The sequence below is a fragment of the Coenobita brevimanus genome, chromosome 102, assembly GCF_032717465.1.
Source record: "Coenobita brevimanus isolate Jiangsu-jjx chromosome 102, ASM3271746v2, whole genome shotgun sequence".
Lineage (NCBI taxonomy): Eukaryota > Metazoa > Arthropoda > Malacostraca > Decapoda > Coenobitidae > Coenobita > Coenobita brevimanus.
The window spans coordinates 36240272-36263265 of record NC_137055.1 but is presented as its reverse complement, the minus strand read 5'-3'; the positions used below and the strand labels follow the sequence as shown (position 1 = coordinate 36263265).

Sequence of the window (22994 nt, the reverse complement as noted above, 5' to 3'; positions counted from 1 at the left end):
GGAGAAATACACTGATGTGGTTTGGACATGTGGAGAGAATGGAGAATGAAAGACTGGCTAAGAGGGTGTATGTAGGTGAGGTGGAGGGAGGGAGAGGGAGGGATAGACCGAGGATGAGGTGGAAGGATGGAGTTGAGAGGTATATGAGGGAGGGGGGAGTGAGTTGGGGGGAGGGTAGTCAAATGGTGGGTGACGGAGCGACTTGGAGGCGTTTTGTCTGCGGCCACCCTTTGCGGGATTAGAGCGTCGGACTATAGATAGATAGATAGAAGAAAACATAAAGGCCATTAAAAGTAGGAATACACTTTCTCTCCAAGTCAAAGGCCTACATGTAATGTACTGTATAGTACAATTACAGAAAACACAGAGTTTTACAAATCAATTACAAGGAACATTAACAATTTATTTACCCTAAAAGTACCCTGTTCTTGTCGGATTCATACCCCACACCTCCAGTGTTACAGTATATTTCCACATTCAAACTAGACTCGGTGTGATGTGCGACTACTATGACTTGCTCCTGATGTCTCATTGTTTACAGATAACACATTCACTTCCTTAACTGAAAAATTATTCTTAAACAAACAAACAAACAAACCAAATAAAACCTGACAAGTCTTTCCTGCTCAGCTAACATGCTCCTGAATGCTACTTCGTTACCATCACTAATTATCCACTCTCACTAACCTCTAAACACCTCCACAATAATAATAATAATAATAATAATAAAATGTAGCATTTATCTACACACACTAAACAAAAAGTAAATTACAATGTTTTACAACTGAAGTTCAATATAGCGAGGTTGTTTTGGAACAAGGCATAAAGCCGTCTCTACATTCTTCTCTTAATAACACTCCCTTATTGATAGAACTGTTTGCCTCGCAACATCAAAAATTAATAAAGCATTCTTAACTGTTCTCAATTTGCTAAAAACAGTCATTCACCTCAAAACATATCGAGTACTGTATAGTGAAAACATCCACTGTTATGCCTTAGTAATACCGCTGTCTCCCAGCAGCTATGATGCATCCGCATGCATACACGCACTCAACATTATAGTGAGCAACCATTATATGGCATGTGGCAGCTTTAAGAAAACTGCAAGAAAATGCAACCCCATTTTCAAATATGAGAATATAATTTTGCACTGGAAATGCCAGGGTGAATATCACACAGACAGCTAGCTAAATATAATTATACACGGACAGGTACTGAGACATTCATTCTACCACCCGACTCCCCTACATACAATTCTTCTCATTACATATCATATAAAAATCTAACATCGCTCCCTCAAAACACTTTCAACCAGTTTCAGCCCATGGTATGGTGAGCGAGGGAGAGCTTCTCTTTCTTATCCTGTTTTATTCTAACAGTTTAGTCAAAGAAGCTGCCAAACATGAGCTAACCGGCCTACTGCAATTATTCTCTTATTACTGTTAATGGAAACGATTTTATTGGGCACAAGCGAAACTTTTTAGACTAGGAGCATTTGATTCGGCCCACATTAGATGCGATACCCCAAAACAGTGATGATGGTAGAAATACCTCCCTACTGCGCCTATCATGGCCTATCCCCACTTTTGCGATTTTTTTTTTTTTTTTTTTTCCGATTTCGAAGCTATTTTACCTAAATTTTGTGTTTAGGTTGATTCATAAACTGTTTTTAGACTTGGATTAATGTGTTTTAGTCACAGGTGGAGTGAACACTGTCATTTGGGTTAAGGATTCTTGCCCATCAGATGAGGTACAAAACACTGAGGACAACTAGGACAATCAACAAAGAATATTTCGTGTCCGGACCAACTTGCCGGTCTGGACAATGCTACTCCTCACCCTGCCCTAAGGTGAGAAAGGAGGTCCAGATGATGATGATGATGAAGACAGATGCCTGTTATAATGACTCGACAGTCATGCTAACCAAGATCTCTTTAATATGATTCCCTTACTAGTTAGTGAGTGGATGGCAAGCAAAGTGATCAAGACTGCAATTCAGAAGGTTAGCAAGGAGTGATCATGTTACCCTGCTTGAGTAGGATGTATGCTAAACTGCTATACCGCAATATACCTAGACCTTCGCATGGCCAGTCGTAAACAAATCGTGAGTGTTCTGCGTTCTTGAACTTGGGTGTTTCTACTCATAAAATCTGTTGAGTATATACAAAAGCGAATGTAACTTTTAAAAATAAATCAATGGTCTTTATCCTCTAGAAAATACACTACTTGTAGTTGTCAAGCAGTGAGATTATCATCTGTACATGAGTTTCTTCTAAATGGAACCAAGCTAACCTGTCTAGTCTAGCCTCAAGGATGCATGGGGATATTTGACGGTAACTTTGAAACAAACAAACAAAAAAAGTGCATCTTATACGCTGAGAAATACAGCATAAGGTCCAAGGCTAGGCAACCACAATCAACAATAATTAAGGGTGGGACACTGACCTATGCCCCTGGTAATGGTTACATAAAAGAAAAACCTCTAGCCATCTGACTCACCTCTTCGATAAGCATGGCCCTCTCTGCACGAGTGGCATGAGTTACGCACTTCTCAACCACGTTGGAAGCAAATTTGTGCTGGGAAAGTTTGAGGACTCCACCTCGGACCACACCAACAATTTTACTCTTGTCCTCTGGTTTTCCATGCTCTGTGTAGAAGAACAATGAATTAAAAACAACACTTTTACCATTTTTAGCAGTCACCACAATATGATTAAATTTTTTTTTTTTTTTTTTTAACTAACCAACATAAGAAACGTTATTATTTTTTTACCACAATATGTTTACTAATCACCACAATATATGCACTGTAGAAAAATATTTATAGCACTGGAATACAAAATATGTCATGGAAAGATATGTCATATAAATAACACAACACAACTTCCTTTGCAATATAGTCTGCATATTAAGTCAATATCCTCTTTAATATCAGTCATACGACCACTGTCGATATTAAAATGATATAAATAGCATATAAGAGTGTGTCAGGGTGAAATATGCAAAATAAATCAGTTCAGAATATTAGGGGGGGCTGAATTCACTGGTCCAAACTCACTGAGGGATGAAATTAACAAAATGATCAGCTGTGTAGTGTTTACAGTCTTGAGAAAGGGATTAATCCATTTAATATTCACAGAAACAACTTAATTGGTTTAGTGTCCTTGTTTTTAACAGTGCAATTTTTTACTGCAGTAAACCCCTCCTAATAACTGTTAATACTTGTACAGCATTCTGACCAGACATGAGAGTGGAAACATACCAGTACTACATAATAGGACTGGCACTGTGAGGTTCAGTAACTGCTGGGTGCTTCCTTGGAAGAGGTGCCATTCAAGAGCATTAATATATGTAACCTGTGGTTCATGATGCATGGTGGTTTTTGTTGTTCATAAAACCAAGTACTATGCAGTCATGCTCTCCCGTAACACTTAGCATAAAAAATGCGGAAAGCACTTGTTTACATTCTTGAAGCTGCCACAATACAGTTACTGTATATCCCCCACAAAGTAGACTGCAGACCCAATTATGCTATTGTCACTGCATGGACTTACCAGCCACAGCACTGGATACATCACAATTCAGAGGCTCACTGGTGAGGTGAGGATGATGCTGTGGTCTGGCTGATGGTGTGATCTATCTCCACACTTCAGATCAGTTACAGTGCAGTGTTTTTATAACAGTGTTTATCATTTTTTAGTACATTTACAGACAGTTTGAGGTGGTCAGAGCAGGCTTGGGTTAAGTCTTGGAAGGGTGTTGGCCATAAGTTGTTTTTCCCATAGGCTCTGTACCTCATACAATGCAGATTCCCATAATAAAGTTTCTAGTGCTGACTATAGCTGTATTATAGGTGGGTTGACTAACATAGAAGGATGATAAATAGTGGTCTGAGTAAAATGAAAAATATGTTGTTAAAGGAGAAATTCTGAGCTGTACCATCCAAGAACATGCTGTATGATACAGATGCCACACTGATCCTGTTAACTCCCTCTGATTAACACAATTTGCCCCAGTTAAGCTAAATCTTACATTATGTATATAAAGATGGTTGGTGGTATATATTTTGCAGTTGCCAGCCTGAACACACCTGACATGGCTAAGCAGCTCTACAATAAAAGCTTAAGCTGTGTTTTACATGTCCTGAATAGTAACTACAGGGTCACAAGATACCTCTTTCACCTCCACCCAATGCTACACTCACAGGTACAGGTGTGGAATGTTTTTGGAGTGTAGAGTGATGAGTGCTATTGGAAACTGTTTTTGTGTGACTATGTTTATCCCCTTCACCCCTTTATTCCAGTGATGCATGCTTCATTTTATTTCTGATACCTCCAGACAACCGTATTCCGACTTTTAGTCTTCAGCTTTCTAATGTACGGATGTTAAATGTAGCCTTCATTCATCCCTTAATTTCATTAAACTTCCCTCAAGGTGGATACATCAGCCTGGATGTCGCAATAATAAACGAGATGCAGTGCCAAGGCACAACAAATCCATCTCCGGCAGTCATTTTAGTGCTGATGTATAAACACATCAGGATATCTTGTCAAACATGTCACATGTCAAATTTAGAGTAAATCGGGTGAAAATTGACGATTTTATACCCATCTGAAATTTTAAGCCTGACTCACCTGACACTGACACCCCCTACCACTAACAGGGTGACCCCCCTGATGTTATAGGATGTTATAGGATGCAGACTTGAAAGATGAACCATTACGTTTTGGTTTCATGTCAATATGATTGAATTTGAAAGGAGTTATGAAGAAAAATAAAACGACTTTTACCATTCTCATTTTTTTACATTTTGGGGGCTTACAGCCTGGGCATTGGCCCAATTTGGCCCAAAATTTAATCAGGTGGTCATAAGGTCATAAATCCATCATCAGTGTAATTTTAGCCAAAATCACACCCGCAGTTTTTGTGTAAAGTTGTTAACAGACAGACAGATAGATAGACAAACAGAGACAAACAAACAAAATGAAAATAATAACTGTCCCTGAGCCCCCCTGGGGCAGGGCCAGGTAATCAAACATGTTATTGGGTTGAAGTGGTTAATATGGGCATACTCACCAAGAACATGCTGTATGACATAGTTGCCATACTGATCCTGCAGCAGTTGTTCTGTATGCTGATGCAGTTCCTCCAGCACAGGGCAAGTCTGGTCCCCGGTGCAGTGCTCTAAGATGCGCTGGATCACACGGCAACCATACGGATGAGTCGACAGGGTGAACACCTGACCCTGTGTTGGAGAATTATATTATTGGCACTTAAAATATTTCAAACAAGAAATGTATGCCTTTACTGGCAAGATTACTTCAAAGCAACTTAAGGGCTTCAGTGTAACATTTTCCCTTACCTGAAAAGCATTGATGATGAACTGCAAGGCCAATGGGTCAACACATTCAATGCACTTCTGCACAACGTGGTTCCCTGAAATAAAAAATAATTATAAAGAATAAGGAACAATACCAGATGCAAAAAATTTACTTGTACCTCACTCCATGATGATGATGATGGGATAAGGATGATGATGATGATGAGGGTGGGATACAGATTATGATGATAATGAAGATGATGGTATAAGGATGATGATGATAATGATGATGATGGTATAAGGATGATGATGATGATGATGATGGGATAAGGAGGAGGATGAAGATGATGATGGGATAAGGATTATGATGATGATGACAACAATCTAAAGCCATTCCAGTCCATGATGAGTACAAAAATACATATATATAGGCCACAAAAAAATTACCATACAAATGTACCCTGACCTGGTTACTGCCTTTTACATCAGTACATATAAAAATAGTGGACATATTCAATGAAAAAGTATCTTAAAAAAGACCCAGTACACACAGTTAGGCCTATGATGTAAAAATTGTGTGTGTGTGTGTGTGTGTGTGTGTGTGTGTGAGAGAGAGAGAGAGAGAGAGAGAGAGAGAGAGAGAGAGAGAGAGAGAGAGAGAGAGAGAGAGAGAGAGAGAGAGAGAGAGAGAGAGAGAGAGAGCGTGCATGAGTGCGTGTAAAACTGTGGATCATTTCACTGGGCATGCTGCTGACAGTTTTCCCAGTTTTATACTTTTTCTTTTCTTGTTCCTGGATCCTACTACACCTCACTGTTGGGCATAGGGCAGCGGCGGTGGTGGTGGTGGTGGTGGTGATGATGTTAAATACCCTTCAGACAAAACTGACAAGATGTGAAGACATAACAATATGAGCTTAGTTCAAACCCTGCACACTATGTTAATACAGGCAGTAACATACAGCTGCTGGACATAATATAATGCTTACCATTCTGGTCTTTGACACACTTGAGTACATGTCCATCGAGCTCTCTGACAATATCCTTCTGCTGATCTTGTGTGATGCACTCAAGGGCTTTTTGGATGACCCGACACCCATACATCTGCAGGGCCAAAGGCAAAACATGGCCACGGATTTTATTGGCCAGTACAGTCTTCTGGTCTGGTGTCCCAAACTCAAAGAACTTTTGAATAACATAGTTGCCTGGGGATTGCAAAAAATAAAAAGTTGATTAAACAATTACAATATGTACAGTGCTTCAATTATGATAGGTACATTGCAGTACTGCGTGGTAAAACTATTCTTTTAACTTTTGATGCTTTTATCAATGACTTTTGCACTGTGATTTCACATGGATAGAAAGCAATAGGTAATTATATAAAACCAAGCCTGAGTATAAAGTAAGGAAAAGTAGAGAGAGAGAAAAAAATTTTGTTATCCAAACAGAAGTACAAATATTTAGAACAGCTTGGAAGGGGCCATAGTGTGAGCAGAGAACATCCATGTGATTAAAACTAAATTGGCTAAAACAAGATACTGCATGGAGCAACAACAACACAAGCTTCAATCAATTTCTGTATACCATAATTAGGTTAACATCCACACCGACACCCACACAGAACTGTTGTTGAGCTCACCAAAGACATCAGTCATGAGTGAATATGCCGCTGTCAGAATTTCGTTGAAGACCATCTGCTTCTCTGCAGGTGTTGCTCGTTCTAGCTTCTGCTGGATGAACCTGGAAATAAGATTTTACCTGAATTATACAGTGGACTTGGAAGTTGATGTGGATGTGTAGGAAAGTGTTGGGAGGAGTATGGATGGAAGATATTAAAGAAATCCGGAATTTAGCTTACAATAAACTACAGTCGTTCTATTTTATGAAGGCAGTTTGCGTGGGGCGATCTGGGACCTCACACTGTTAGCTCTGTTGTCACATCGCCGCCGACACACGTGTAATTATTTGTGCTCACCTCTCTCTTTCTCTCTCACTCTCCTATTTTAAGCTAGTAACTACCGTATTTCGCGGCATATAAGACGCACTTTTTTGTCTCAAAGTTACCTTAAAATATCCCCATGCGTCCTGCACGTTAGACTAAGGCAGGTTAGTTAGGCTTCACTGAGAAGAAACTCTTATAAAGATGATCATCTCAATGCTTAGCAACCACAGGTGTTTTCTACAGTATGCAGACTTGATTTTATTTTTAAAAATAATATACACTAGTGTGTATATGCAGCAGATTTAAGAAACACCCGAGATCAGAATCACATAAAACTTTTGCGGGTTTGTTTACAGCTCAACTGGCTAACATCGTGAAGATATTTAGCAGTTTAGCAATTTAACAGTTTAGCATCCGCACTATTCCAGCAAGCTAACGTACATGATCACTGGTGAACTGTCTGCTAACCTTCTGAAAGGCAATCATGACCATTTTGCTTGCCATCGATTCACTAACGAGCAAAGCAATCATACTGGAGAGATGCTGGCTAGTGAAACTGCCAAGTCATCAAAACAGACTTTAAGTCACGTATAGAAATACAGTAACCCTAATTAGGTCAGTTACTTTTGTGACATTTTGTGAGTGTATATATGCAGCAGATATTAAAACACGCAAGTTCAAAAACACAAAGCATTCACGGTTTGTTTTCAGCTCAACTGGCCAATACCGTCAAGGGGTTTAGCGGTTTAGCAACTTAGCAGTTTAGTGTCTAGCGTACACCCTACTCTAGCAAGCTAACGTGCTCACTGGTGAACTGTCTGCTAACCTTCTGAAAGGCAATCATGACCACTTTGCTTGCCATCCATTCACTAACGAGCAAAGCAATCATGCTGGAGAGATGCTGGCTAGTGAAACTGCCAAGTCATCAAAACAGCCTTTCGTCATGTATGGAAATTCAGTAACCCTAATTAGGTCAGTTACTTTTGTGATATTTTGTGAGTGTATATATGCAGCAGATATTAAAACATGCAAGTTCAAGAACACAAAGCATTCACGGGATTGTTTTCAGCTCAACTGGCCAATACCGTCAAGGGTTTAGCGGTTTAGCAACTTAGCAGTTTAGTGTCTAGCGTACACCCTACTCTAGCAAGCTAACGAAGTTACAGCTTCACTTTTTCAGCTAAGTGAAGTACTTTAGCAATGTCTATGCAACTCAGGGCACACCCAATTACAGTATTTTGTTATGAAAATAGGATAAAATTCACTGAGTAGCATAACTGATGCAATATCTGAAATAGCAGTGCCTGACGGGCATTCATATCAGCGTCCGCCATTTCTGCTGTATTCTTAGCAGGCAAGCGATCAGAATGATTGACAACGTTCACTCTCTGCATCTCTGCTGCCTAAGCAAAGCTCTCATGATCGGCAATGGGGATCATTTAGGCCGTAACGTCCAAATTTGTTAGGTTAGGTTAGGTTGTAAAATCGTTTGCCATTTTGGTCGTTACGGCCGAAACGACCAGAATCCTAAGGTGTAGGTGAGAGTTTGGTGTGGGTGTAGTTAAGGAAGTAGAAGTGGGAAGAGTCAGGCTAGGGAACTGATAATCCGCTTATTATAATTCCTTCAGCCCAGCAATGTATTTTATAGGGTAGTTTATTCATGCTCGCCATATGATTTTATTCAGTTCAGGAAACATGTACTGAGGAGGTTAATGAGGGCTGTATCAAATGCCCCAAGTCTGAATATCGCCTGTGCTCAGTTAAAACGATTGCCAAGTTAAAATCGTATGAAGTGTGGTATAAGCAATTCAATGGATGGTACTGAGGACCATTTACTGTATGAAAGTGACAGTGAAACAGTGATGATGACTGAGGTGATGACTTCCAGTGATGCTTCAGGACTTGGGGGAAGTAGTGATGAATTCTCAGGATTTGAAGACGAGTGAAATTTTCATCATGTCAGTAATATGAAGTGAATATAGGTTTTAGGTGATCATGACAGATGCAACCATGGAAAATTTAGGATCAATGGTGCTGTACACCTTTAGTCTTGCACTGACGATGTTTGGATGAATAAATTGTTTGAGATGTTTCATGTCCTTAAGTGATGATATTTATATTGAACAACCAAATACATTTTGATGTTTTTGGCATATAATAAAGCCACTGGGGACTCCAAAACGGACTGATGTAAATGTTTCAGAGGTGAGCAAATGTTGCATGTGGTGTGTACATGTGTGCGTGTGTGTGTGTGTACCATAGCGACTAGGAGGCAGCAGTGTTAAGACCAAAAATGGATGTTTTCACAGTACTCGAATGTTTTGAGATGGATGTCTGTTTTTAGCAAATTCTGGTAAGAGAAATATGCATTTTTAATTGTTGATGCTGAAGGAAAACAGCTGACAGTAAGGGAGTGATACTGGGAGAAGAGGGTTGAGCCAGTTGTCTAGCGCTTGGGATGCAGCAGTGTTGCTAAGAGATAGTTTCACCATTCTCGACATGTTTTGAGATGAATGTCTGTTTTTAGTAAATTGTGATCAGTGAAGAACGTATTTTTAACGGTTGATGCTGCAAGGGAAACATCGCTGACAGTGAGGAAGTGATACTGAGAGGAAGGGGTAGAGACTGCTGTCTAGCGACTGGGAGGCAGCAGTGTTACTAAGGTGTAACAATGGATGTTTTCACCATAGTATGTTTTGAAATGTTTATAGTAAATTATGATCAGTGAAGCATACATTTTTAATTGTTGATGCTGCAAGGCAAACACAGCTGACAGTGAAGGAGTGATACTGAGAGAAGAGAGTAAAAACAGCTGTCTATCCTGTTCCCAAGCAGCCTTGCTATATTGAACTTTGGTTGTAAAACATTGTAATTTGTGTATTTACAAGTGCTACCTTTTTATATTATTTGTGGAGGTAATTACAGGTTAGTTAGAGTGCATGATTAATGATGGTAGTAGTCTGATATTGTGCTTGAGTCAAGGCAATGTGAGGAAATTCCGTAACTGGTGTGGAATATGACGGGGTTCTTTTAGGATAAATGAACTGATGTGAACATTCATTGTATTTTATGTTTTCGTCAGTGAATGAAAGAATAGAGTTTATTGACTTCATTTGTGGTTTTAAATTCATAAAATAAAAAACAATGTTTAGATCAGTTTACTGATACATTTTTATCAACAAAGTTGAGATGGCCTCGTGGTTTGAAGTCACGTTTTGTTAAGATGGGGTTTTGTTTTCTCTTTTCCTGTATCATTCTTTGTACATAAAAGAAGAAACTAAAGGATGATGAGCAGTACTGAATAGAGTCTGAAAGGTGAGTGTTGTATCAAAGTGATAGTGTCTCATATCCGTCACGTTTTGTCAAGAAGGGGCATTGTTTTCTTTTCCTGTACCATTCTTTGTATATAAAAAAAGAAACCAAAGGCTGATGATCAGTAATGAATAGATTCTGAAAGGTGAGTGTGTATCTGTGTGGTAATGGCTCGTATCAAGAAACCTTACTGCAGTCTTGGTTGGGGCAAACTTTTTTTTCACAGAACTGCCCTGCCAGAATTAGGGTGCGTCTTTCACAATGCTGCGTCTTACATGCCGCGAAATACGGTACTTATAAATGAATTTTAAACACTCTGTATAGATGTAATTCAATAAAAAAGCTATAGTGCAGTATAAATCTCATAAGACTTGTCAGCGTTGCTTTTGCGACGTTGTCAGGTGGTGACACGAGGGACAGCCCTGTGTAAGCGGGTCATACTCGGTCAGTCTCCTGCCATGGAAACTATTAAAAACACCTATAGACTTTTACCTCAGGGGTGGTGTGGAGAAAAGTCGAAGACAAGAGAAAAAATAAAGAAAATAAAATTAGTAGTAGTTAATACAAATATGAGAGAGAGAGAGAGAGAGAGAGAGAGAGAGAGAGAGAGAGAGAGCATGTGTGTGGCAACGACGTGGCAACAGAGCTAACAGAGTGAGGTCCCAAAGCACCCCACCCAAACTATCTACCTATCTATCTATTGCCAGATGCCTCAATCCCATTTGGGGTGGCCACAAACAAATCGCCTCCAAGTCGCCCTGTCCCCAGCCATTTCACTGCCCTGCTCCCAACTCACACCCCTCTCTCTCATATACCTATCCACCCCATCCCTCCATCTCATCCTCGGCCTCCTCCTCCCTCTTCCCCCCTCCACCTCACTCACATACACTCTCTTCGTCAGTCTTTCACTCTCCATCCTCTCCACATGGCCAAACCACCTCAAACTGCCTTCATAAAATAGAACAACTGTAGTGACAGAAAAAAAAAAAAAAAAAGAGGCTCACAACACAACAGCCAATGTGAAATCAGGACTGTGGGACAATGCACACAGCAAATGAAGACACACCTTGATCCATGCTGGTCCTGACTGAACTCCACAATGTGGTTGGCCAGATCCCGCAGCTGGAGGTTGGGGAAGCGGTTGTTGCGGAAATCCTCTAAGAGACGGGAGCGGCCGGTGCACTTGTCCAAGCTCAGGTTACGCTTCAGTGGGGGGAATAAAGAGGAGGGGCCGCCAGAGCTGAACATCCCATTGGTGGACCCGTTGCGGAATTTGGCCTCAGCCCCCGGTGCTGCCGAGATGACCCGGTTCCCAGACATGAGGGCCCCCAGAGGAAGGGATGTTGATGTGTTGCTTAGGCTTGGTGGGGGCGTGAGGCTGCCTGAGGTGAGTCCAATGGGGCCTGGGGAAGCTGTGACAGTCCCTAAAGCGCCATAGTTACTTGTCCACTTAGCACTGCGGAAGTCCTGGGAAAGTGGGGAGAGGACCGATGTGGTTCGGTCAAGGGAGTCACGCCGTCCCATATTGCTCCCTCCAAGACCTGCAACACACAGCCATGCCAAACATCACCAACACCAAAACAACTATATACTTGAACTGTTCCTAATGCAGCACTTATAAGTTATCATATCAAACTCTGTGCTTTAAAGTAAAATGAACTACAGTAATACTATGCACACTTCAGATAAACTTATTAGTGGTTCAGTTTGTTACATAAAAGTTGAATTTAACTCAAGAGCTAAATACAGTTCAATATCAGTGCTTGAGAGTGTCCTGATACTGCATATACATAACCAACCAATTAGTGTAAGGAAAGTTAAACACAGAGGTTGATGTCTGACAACAGTGCAAGGGAATCTGATAAGTAAACAAACCTGTGGTTTTAAAAGATAAAGTACTGTTCTCAATGATGGAGTGAATAATTCAAGGTTATAAATTGTTAATGGACTGGACTTACCACCACCTAAATTGCCAATAGCAGGGGATCCAATGGTGCCCAGGGTACTATTGCCAAAACCTAGACTACTAGTTTGCAGACCCAAGGAGTAGTTGTTGCCTGTTAGTGCATTGGAAGTCTGCAGGCCTTGCGATAGGGAATCTGCAACAACGAGAAACGAACCACACGCTATAATCATCTAAATGTATCTCTGCATACATGATGCACTTTAAAAACATCAAGGCTATACTGTGTCTTTTTTTAAGTCAACATTTTGATAATATTTGTTATAAATATTCACTAGTGTTTATTACAGACCCATTTCAAGTTCATTTTAAAGTAGGTTAAGAAAAACAACAGACAACATACAGTGTGTCCACATGAATATTTTTTTTTTTTTCACCCTCCCTTGGCACACAGCCTTTCCAACTGTTGCTGACCTAGTGCACTCAGCACAACTCTTAAGTATTTTTTTTATAATAATCAGTTTAACCCCACGACTCTTACGACATTTTATATTTCATCCATGTTATCACCAGACAATTTTACTAAGCTTTAGAGCAACTTTTCAAACTGGGGGAGTCAGATGAAGCCTTCATTAATCCCTCAGCTACTAAAGGTCTGTCCTAAGCTAAATAAAACCTTCTGGTGATGGCAAAAATCAAATTAAAAAATATGCCAATGGATTCAAGGCATTAATATATTTAGCTAAACAATCCAGCACAGTATATCCTTGATTTAATTTTGAACAGTCTGTGTATGTCCATTTCCTCTCCATTAACACTGGAGACAGTGCAGTGGTCTGATTAGTAACAACACTCAGGTTGATACAAGGCATGCAAGAGTATACTGGCCAGTTCAACAAACCACTTCCCCATCCATTCTGAATGTAAATTAATTAGCCTTCATTCAAAGATGCTTCATTATCGAACTGTTAATGCATTAACATCTTCTTCATTTACTGTGGCTGACATTTCTTTACAAGGTCATTTAACAGAGTATGTTTGCATTTTTAACTCCTCAGTAATGGACCTGAAGCACTGTATGTCTGAATGCTGTTTCACAAGTGAAAAGTTGCACTCAGCTGCAAGCATCCAAGACTAAGTGAAAACAGAGTATACAATCCACTTTCCTATCGCCTCTTCAGCAAACACCTGTTCAAAATGTGGGGACAGATGAAAATTCCTCCAACTGTGTATGAATCATCCAGCTATGAAGCATGGCTGCCAATAAAGCAATTTTTAAGTTATTTTCTATTGGTTTTCACTCTGTGACAATTTTTACATTTTTTTTTTTTTCACTAACTGCATTATTTTAACAAAGCTGCTGCTGCTGATGTTTGCAATGTCTTGAGGTTTAGTAACCTTTATTACATCTTTATACAGCAAAATGTCATACTTTTACTTCCTTTGGCATCCGTAACTTGTATGTTCTGATAAACTGGCCAGTAACTTGGTTAAAATTAAACAAATTTTTTTTATTAGTATTATCATGATTCTCACAAGGCAAAAGAGTTTTATGATGACATATCTATAACATCTTTTGACTTGTGGTTTTGTTATTACTCACTGAAAATTACAGCATTGCCATACAAGACAAACCATGATCAACTCCTTTAATCCAAGGATTTATTTTTTATTTCATTCTTGCTTTCTCAAACCATTTTTATTCAGCTTGGGAAAACACCTAAGTAGAGAAGAGAAGGTTGGATCTAAAGACCTTCAGTTTGAAAATTTTCTCCTAAGCTGAAAATATTATCTGGAAATAGCAAGAATCAAATGAAAAAATGTCAGTGGACCAAAGGGGTTAATATACAGTATGTTGTGTGTGGTTAGACAGCACACCAACCAACCAAACAAGATGAAGTGAGCAGAGTTATCAGTTTTTTCAGTATGATAAAGTCTTTTAATTCTGCATGACAATTTTATCCAGCTTTGGGGAGACATCTTATAGTAAATGAATTTGGGACAGTTTCCATTAACCCATTTACTTAGATTACTATGATGAAAGCTTTTTGAATTTGCTGAATGAACTATAACTACATACTGTATGCCAAAACCTCATTAATTTGGCACCTAATATTTTTTCCTAATTTGGGTAACTGCTTACTGAAACAAAATAATGTACTCTACTGAAAAAAATTATAACATCAGCTTAAATATAGAAAATTACTAATATGATATGCTGAAAATGGTAGAGCAATAAATAAATAAATAAAAACCAAGTATAAAGAAGCACAGTACTAAATGCTTTTAAAGAAAAAAGATTTTACAGATGGGTTTCATTTATGAGACTGTACCCTATCAAGATGTATATGTATATGTACGTGTATATATGTAAATATATACAATGGTTCCTCGGTTTTCAACGCATTTTACTTCGATGCCTCGTTTTTCGCGCAAGAAAAATGTTTCCAAGTTGTCTCGTACTTCGCGGATTTCCCTACATTTCGCTGCTCCCAGCCGGCAGCCAAAACTCAGCAGACAATGCGTACCAACACTCAGTCTAGGGCCCGTACCTACGAAATTATTAAGTACAGTAAGACCTCACTATAACGGACTAATTGGGGCCCAAACCATTCCGAAAAATTCAAAATTCCGATAAAAGCGACATCCAGACTTCCCCCTACTAATCCGGAGTTTTCCCGATATATCGGACATTTTCCTGGATCACATGAATGGTTTTTAAACTGTTTTGACTACCATTAAGGTACTGTACTGTGTTATAACTTCACTACATTATCTATCTATCTATTGCCAGATGCCATAATCCCGTAAGGGTTAATCAAATGGTATAATACATATAATAATACTGTACTGTACACTGACAAACATGTATTTTATTTACCTTATTGTGGTGAACATCGCTGAAGTGTTTAGGCAGTCCGGACTGCTTCTGGCTTTAATGGACTTTTTCCTGTATATAGGAATTTAGTCCAGTAGGTCCTCGAGTCCGATAAAAGCGAATTCCGGTCTATTGAAGTCCGTTACTGTATTTAAATTTGACTTCTACTCAAGTCCCAGGCTGGAGTACTCTACTGAGTGGACTACTTAAGTGCTACCATCGAAACTGCTTAGCGCTACGCTCAGCAAAGTAAAGTACGAGACTCCTAAGTTGCGGAAATCTTGATGAAAAGCAGTGCATAGCAAAAATCCTTGTGAATAAAACATTGAATTATTTCAGACACAGTGCATGACCAATCAAGAATTTTGTTACTAATCTTACAAACAGGAGGTACAGTACTACAATATTTTGTGTGTCAAGTGCAGAGTGAAATTTGAATTTCTTGGTAGTACTTTCCGTCATCCATGTTACGTCGTTGGCCCTTTTGATTTATGTCGTCTGTAGTCGTTTCCTTGTCAAAACCTAGACAGCTCCTTGTGATGTATGTTTTAAAATGTTTTCCTGGTGTTTTGTATGTATGTGCTTTACTGAATGCATATGATAAATAATGGTTACCAAGTGGCACAGCTAGTGCCGAATATAATGACAAAATTCGTTAGGAATCCCTTCAAGACTTCACATCGACGAGTCTTTCAGTCGGTCGTTTTCCCGTCAAAACTGGTTAGATTAGGTAAGATTATGGTCGGTTCCCCATTCTTCATGCTTGCAAGATGTTTCCCGGTAATTTTCTTCATATACTTAAATGTCTACATGATTATGGCAAAGAATTATTACCATGGAACACGGACATAACTGAATTTAGGACAATCGTGGATCACTTGCATGACCTTGGCTGGTCATTTCCCCATCAAAGACTGGTTTGGTTAGGTTATGGACGATACTCTTTAGATACACTTTCTTGTTGTTTCCTGTTATTCTACACATGTATTCTAATTTGCCGTATGAATATGTTACCAGATTATTACCGTGAGGCACAGCTATAGCTAGAGTTTGGAAAAATTCATCAATAATTGCCTGCATAATATACAGTACCCTCAACGTGTCCTGCATTTCCCTATCAAAACATGGACGGTTCCCCGTACAGTACACCTTAAGGAGGTTTCCCTGTTATACATGTACTCTACTGCAGTGAATGACTGCGACAAAGAATGGTTACCAAGTGGCACAGCTAGAGCTAAATATTAGAACAGCATTCATTGTGAATCGTTTTCACAATCTAACCTTGCCAAGTCCCTTGGCCATTTAATACATAACCACTAATCTACTGAATAAACATAATGACTCATCTCCATGGATACAGCTGTAGCTGAATTTTAAGACAAAATTTTTCGTGAATCACTTGCATTACATCACACTGGATTATTGTGTGCCAACGGCCATAGCACGTTGAGTACACCGCTTCCCGTCTGATCAGCGAAGTTAAGCAACGTTGGGTCTGGTTAGTACTTGGATGGGTGACCGCCTGGGAACACCAGATGCTGTTGGCATCCCTACGTGTCAAGTGGGGTTGGTGGAGGATTAGTGCCCCTCCCTATAAAACAATTAACTCTAAGCCGTTGGCCACCCCGTTTGGGATACATGGCGTCAGGCAATGAATGAATAGTGTGACCTACTATTCTCTGATTGTTATTTCTTCTGCAAAACAGCCACAACATTCGCAACAATACGACTCAAGCCTTGTTATATTTCACTGATAAATAAGTTGTAGATGAACAATGAAAAAAGGTCACAGGGGAAGTAGACACAGGTAAGTTTGTTATTGTGATCGTAACGTACCGTACGTACGATCATCAGCCGTGTCATGCTATTATTTCTCTCTCTCTCTCTTTTTTTTTTTTTTTATAAATAACAGAACGGAGGAAGGAAAAACAATTGGGTAAAAAAAAATAATCCATACACCAGATTACTGGTGTCCTCTGTTCATAAAATATCTGTAACAGTTAGACTTGAACAGTTGTGGGTTGAAATTTGAAGGAAAACAACTCTGGGGAAGCGAGTTCCAGAGAGATGCAGTTCGGGGAATGAAAGAATTCTGATAGGCAGAAGTTCTGCAATATGGTTGAGTGACATTCCAGTCATGAGCGCTACCAGATGCCCGCATAGCACGAGGGAAGGCAAGGAGAGGTGGCACCATGGACGCAACTTCGTCTGAGCATTTGCCAAAAAAATATCTGTAAAATAATGCAAGGGAGGCAACATTCCTTCTTACTTGCAGGGGAGGTAGTTTATATGTAATGGCAGGGTTGTTAATGATTCTAATGGCTTTATTCTGAATTTTGTCTAGTTGTCTTAATGTAACCTCTCCACAACCATTCCACAAGGGTGAGCAGTATTCAAGCTGAGAGCGCACATGACTCTTATAAATTATAGCTAACTGCTCATTGGCGAAGAAGTTATGGACTCTGTACAATAATCCAAGTTTCTTTGAGGCGGTTTTAGCAAGTGATCTGACATGAGAGGTCCAGCTGAGAGCACTGTTAAGTGAGACACCAAGAATTTCAATACTTTTGGAGATGGGAATATTAGTAGCACTGAAGGTAATGTACGAATCTGGCAATATCTGTCTATTAGTAAACCGTATATATTTAGTTTTACTAGCATTAAAAGAGACAAGGTTGTTTTGTCCCCATTCACTGATTGTAGATAGATCTTGATTTATGGAGATGGCTGTACTCAGTTGAGAGGTAGAGATATTAGACTTTGTAAATGGATGTCTGAGTGCGAATGAACTATGTAGTGTTGAGTCATCTGTGTATGAGTGAATGGGATTGTGAGTGACAGATAAGAGATCATTAATATGAACCAGAAATAGAGTTGGCGCCAGAACTGATCCCTGCGGCACGCCGGCGTTAATTGAGTGGAAATTGGAATATACATCATCTACTTTTACTCTTATTTTCCTGTCACTAAGATAATTAGAAATCAAAGGAACAAAAGACGTTAGTCCATAGCAAGGGAGTTTGGACAGCAGGGAACGGTGCCATACTCTGTCGAAAGCTTTAGAGATATCAAGAGCTACTGCATGAGTTTCTCCAAAAAGATCAATTGATTGATGGATGGTATGAGTTAAGAGATTGAGTATGTCAATGGTGGATCTTTCGTGGCGAAAACCGTATTGTCTATCACTAATTAAGTTGTTGGATTCAAGATGTTTAACAATATGCTTATTAATTAAAGTTTCAAATACCTTACCAAGAGAAGATGTGACAGCTATTGGTCTGTAATTGGAGGGGTCAGACGAACTTCCTTGCTTCGGAACAGGGTGGATATTGGCTTCTTTCCATGAATTTGGGAATAAAGAAGTACGTATGCATAGTCTGAATAATTTAGCTAGGACAGAGGCAAGTTCAGGGGAACACTTTTTCAAAACAATTGGCGGAATTCCATCTGGGCCTGAAGCTTTGTTGGTAGGTAAATTGTCTAGGATGGATTTTACGTATCTTGTCTGTATTTTAAGTGGGGCAATTTCGGGAGAATCAAGTTCCAGTACTGAGACATTCTGGCTGGTATCATCTATGGTAGAGTTTCTTGCAAAGGTACTAGCAAAGATATCTGCTTTCCCACATGGGTCATTTGTAATATTGCCATCTGAAGATTTTAGTGAAGAATCGTTACATGTTTGTCATAACACTATTTATGTTTGTTCTGATGGACAGATACATGAAATGGCTGCAAAATAAAGCTTATCGATATTTAAGGAAGGAAAGAATAATAACCGTCCCACGACTGAGATGGTAGATTCAGCCCACCAGTTTTTGATTCTATTTGACATTACAGCCTCTCTTCCTTGTACCAGTGAGTAAATTAATGGTGTTATAATTTCTCCCTTCCTTTTAGTGACAAAGAGGGCACACAAAATTACCGTGGTTTAGTTTACAGACTTTGATGTCGAAAATTAAACAATCTGGTGAAAAGTGGCAGTTTTTCTTGATTAATGACATCGGGAGTTGTGGTCCTCACTTCCCACATGATAAAGATATTCGAGAAGATACTAAAGGACAAGATCACTATGTATTTGAAAAGCAATGATCTCCTGACAAATGCTCAGCAGGGGAACCAGCCTATCCACCCTCAACAGTAAACACACCTTCACTTGCGACTCAAGCCAGTCTTCACATCATTTCTGGCAAGGATTTTTGGTGTTGCAGCTCTTTATAACAGTTTTGATGTCTTTTCAGGTACAGTACATGTTTATCGTGTTATGATGTTTTAGCACTAGTAAACACTAATTTAATTTTGGGTAGGGCTTGTTTCATGTTATAGTTCTTTCTGTTGGCGTTATGGTGCAATCACTATGTATTTGAAAAGCAATGATCTCCTGACAAATGCTCAGCAGGGGAACCAGCCTATCCACCCTCAACAGTAAACACATCTTCACTTGCGACTCAAGCCAGTCTTCACTTCATTTCTGGCAAGGATTTTTGGTGTTGCAACTCTTTATAACAGTTTTGATGTCTTTTCAGGTACAGTACATGTTTATCGTGTTATGATGTTTTAGCACTAGTAAACACTCATTTAATTTTGGGTAGGGCTTGTTTCATGTTATAGTTCTTTCTGCTGGCGTTATGGTGCTTTCTGATAGGGAAGGTACATGTTCCACCGCAACGCTCCTCTATTTTTCCCACTGATTCTTAACTTCACACTTCGATGTTTCACATTTCGCGTGGTTTGGGCGGAACATCCAAGGAGCGAAAAACGAGAAACCACTGTACATATATATACAGTAATCCCTCTACTATCCGACGTAATAGAGCCAAAGGCATGTCCGGAAAGTGGGCCCCTGCCTCCTGGACTGGTACTTAAGGACCCTATCCCAGCCTAACTTTGAAAGCCACCTAAATAACTCCCTACTGGACGTGCACAGCACCTATTTCAACCTATTTAAGTCCCTATACACACCAATAATGGACATAAAGCATGAAATAAATGAAAAGGAACCAAAGAAAAAGGAATCAGAAGTGACTGCACCTCAGCCAGGGCACTTACAGTACATCTGTGGCCACCTTCTCTAAGGCTTTGGCAGTGGTGAAAATACTCTTGAAGCATGTACAGTAATCCAGCATTGTGCTGCACTTAATTCTTTGCACTGTGATTTATAATTAACACTGCACATTGTTCTTAACTGCACCATGCCAGTTTCAACTGCCAATTTGCACTCCACAGTTAATCCTTTGCACTCTAAATTATAATTTCTTAACACTGCACAACACTGTAAATTCCCGTGTGGTCTAGTGGTGAGGAATTGCAGTTTACTCACTGTTTATTCACAAAAAAAAGAGCATGTGTGGCTTCCATTTCGATATGCATCTACTCACCATTGAAGTTAGGCAGTAACTGTTGATGACGGGGAAACAGAGTTGCCAGATTGGAACAGCCACATTACCAACCTCCTCAATTTTCATTACCAAATTTAACTTTTCATTACCAAATTCGTCAAGCTAGCATTTATTCTTCACTAATTATATATACAAGTGGAAATACATGTAATCACTCTCCTTATAATTAACAGCATGTTGATTATTTTCACGCTATGTAGGCTAGCAGATTAATCAGAGAGAGCAAACAATCCACCATCTCCATCCTGTGTATCCTCATACATGTGAAAAATCCGTTTGGTATTGCATTACTGTATTCTGATTCATTTCCAAACGAATTTTTCATTACCAAATTGGCCCACATTTGGTAGTGAAAAATACCAAATGGCAACCCTGACAGGGGAGGGGGGAGGGGGGAGGAAGGAAGGGGTAAAGGAGCCGTGGTGTAAACAGCTGTTCGGCGCCGCGCAGCAATATCAAATTACGGGTGGGAAAAAATTTGGATTTTGGGGGGATTTTTTTCTTTTTTGGGCCATTTTTGGGTTCCGAAGGTCTAGGCCCACAATGTCTGGTAAGTGGGGTGTCCGGAAAGTGGGCGTCCGGATAATACGGGGATTATATATATATATATATATATATATATATATATATATCTGTCTGTTCTCCCCTTTGGGGCTAAGATGCGAATGAATGTGTTTGAATGGATGAGTAAATGGAGAGTGAGTCGTCCTGTCTCGGCTACCTCCCTTTCCTTGGGGGAAGCAGCCTAGGTATATAAATAGATAGATATATATACAGTAAAACCGTGATATAAAGGACTTCAATAGACCGGAATTTGCTTTTATCAGACTCGAGGAGCTACCGGACTAAATTCCTGTTTACAGGAAAAAGTCCGATAAAGCCAGAAGCAGTCCAGACTGCCCGACCACTTCAGCTATGTTCACCACAATAAGGTAAATAAACGACATGTTTATCAGTGTACAGTACAGTATTACTGTATACATTATACCATTTGGTTAATGTAGTGAAGTTATAAGACAGTACAGTACCACAATGGTAGTCAAACCAGTTTAAAAACTGTTCATGCAATCCGGACTAATATCTGATATATCGGAAAAAGTCCAGATTAGCAGGGGGATGTCCAGATGTCGCTTTTATCGGAATTTCACATTTTTTGGAATGGTTTGGGCCCCATTTAGTTCGTTATAGTGAGGTCTTACTCTGTGTGTGTGTGTGTGTGTGTGTGTGTGTGTGTGTGTGTGTGTGTGTACAGAATAAAAGCCTGACGTGGAAAATGAAGAAACTGATGAAGGTGTTCTGACAGAATGTACTCTCCTCAAGTAGTGTACACAGAAATAGTGCACTGTAAGTACTTACACAAATCTGATGTCATTAAAAATATAATATTTAGCTTTAAAATACATTAATTCCTCTTATACAAAATATGTAGCGAAGTAAATGTGTCTGTGACTGCAGCGGCATACTCTATATATCTGGTAACTAAGAAAAGTTAAAGGAGAGGGACTCTGCATAATGGATATTTGGACAAAGCTATAATTTCACCTATGCCAGGGTTCCAGTCATGCCAAATTAATGAAGTTCTGCTGTGATAATTTTCCATTAACTTCAATATGTGGGAAAAAGTAATTTATTTCAATGAAACACAGCACCATGAAGACTCCTTTATAAACTGTTGTTGCTATCATCAAACAATATCACTGGGCTAATGAAAGGCTTCCCAGACTGAAAGAGCTATGAGAGTGTGTTGATGTTAGTGTGAACATGACCTACCAGCCAGGGTGCTGCCCGTGAAGGTTTGGTTGTTGTTCAGGCTTGGCGTCTGGCTGTTGTTGTAGAGGGACGCAGGTGGAGTCCCTATCTGAGGAGCCTGAAAATGGATGATCATCATCATCATCATCCTTACCATTTCTATCATAATCATCTTATATCTTCAATAACCATCATCATTATCATCATCATTGTATCCATCACCATCATCATCTATAAGCATTTCTAGTCTCATGTGACAGCTGTCACCCATTGCATCTCATGTCAATCTTAAACACCACAGCTTATTATTAATATCACTCTACCATCACTTTCAGCCTCAATGAACTGATATTGGATGAAATGAAATAGATTGGTAATAGAGTAAAAACAAATAACCTAATGGTAACCTTCATCACTGCCACTGGTGTGGCATGAAAATGAAAAGTCAAGGGTGAGAGCAGTGGAGGTGGGACTGCTGAGGAATGTATGTGAGGTAC

At 39.5% G+C, this 22994-nt stretch overlaps 1 protein-coding gene and 1 non-coding gene across 5 annotated transcripts in view; one reads left to right on the top strand and one right to left on the bottom strand.

Annotated features, from left to right (window-relative positions):
* pum (pumilio) overlaps positions 1-22994 on the bottom strand; it is a 494630-nt gene that overhangs the window by 11031 nt on the left and 460605 nt on the right. For 3 of the 4 annotated variants that reach the window (XM_080284657.1, XM_080284658.1, XM_080284660.1), the window contains 8 exons: positions 22519-22615; positions 12530-12670; positions 11638-12112; positions 6957-7057; positions 6307-6522; positions 5363-5436; positions 5077-5245; positions 2500-2648 (listed from right to left, as the gene is read on the bottom strand). In XM_080284657.1, the coding sequence (XP_080140783.1) occupies positions 2500-2648; positions 5077-5245; positions 5363-5436; positions 6307-6522; positions 6957-7057; positions 11638-12112; positions 12530-12670; positions 22519-22615 (1422 nt within the window). The remainder of the gene's footprint in view (positions 1-2499; positions 2649-5076; positions 5246-5362; positions 5437-6306; positions 6523-6956; positions 7058-11637; positions 12113-12529; positions 12671-22518; positions 22616-22994) is intronic. The other variant, XM_080284659.1, reaches the window with a different exon arrangement.
* Positions 16781-16899, top strand: LOC145415483 (5S ribosomal RNA). The gene has a single exon (XR_013900084.1). It is a non-coding gene; the product is annotated as a 5S ribosomal RNA (ribosomal RNA).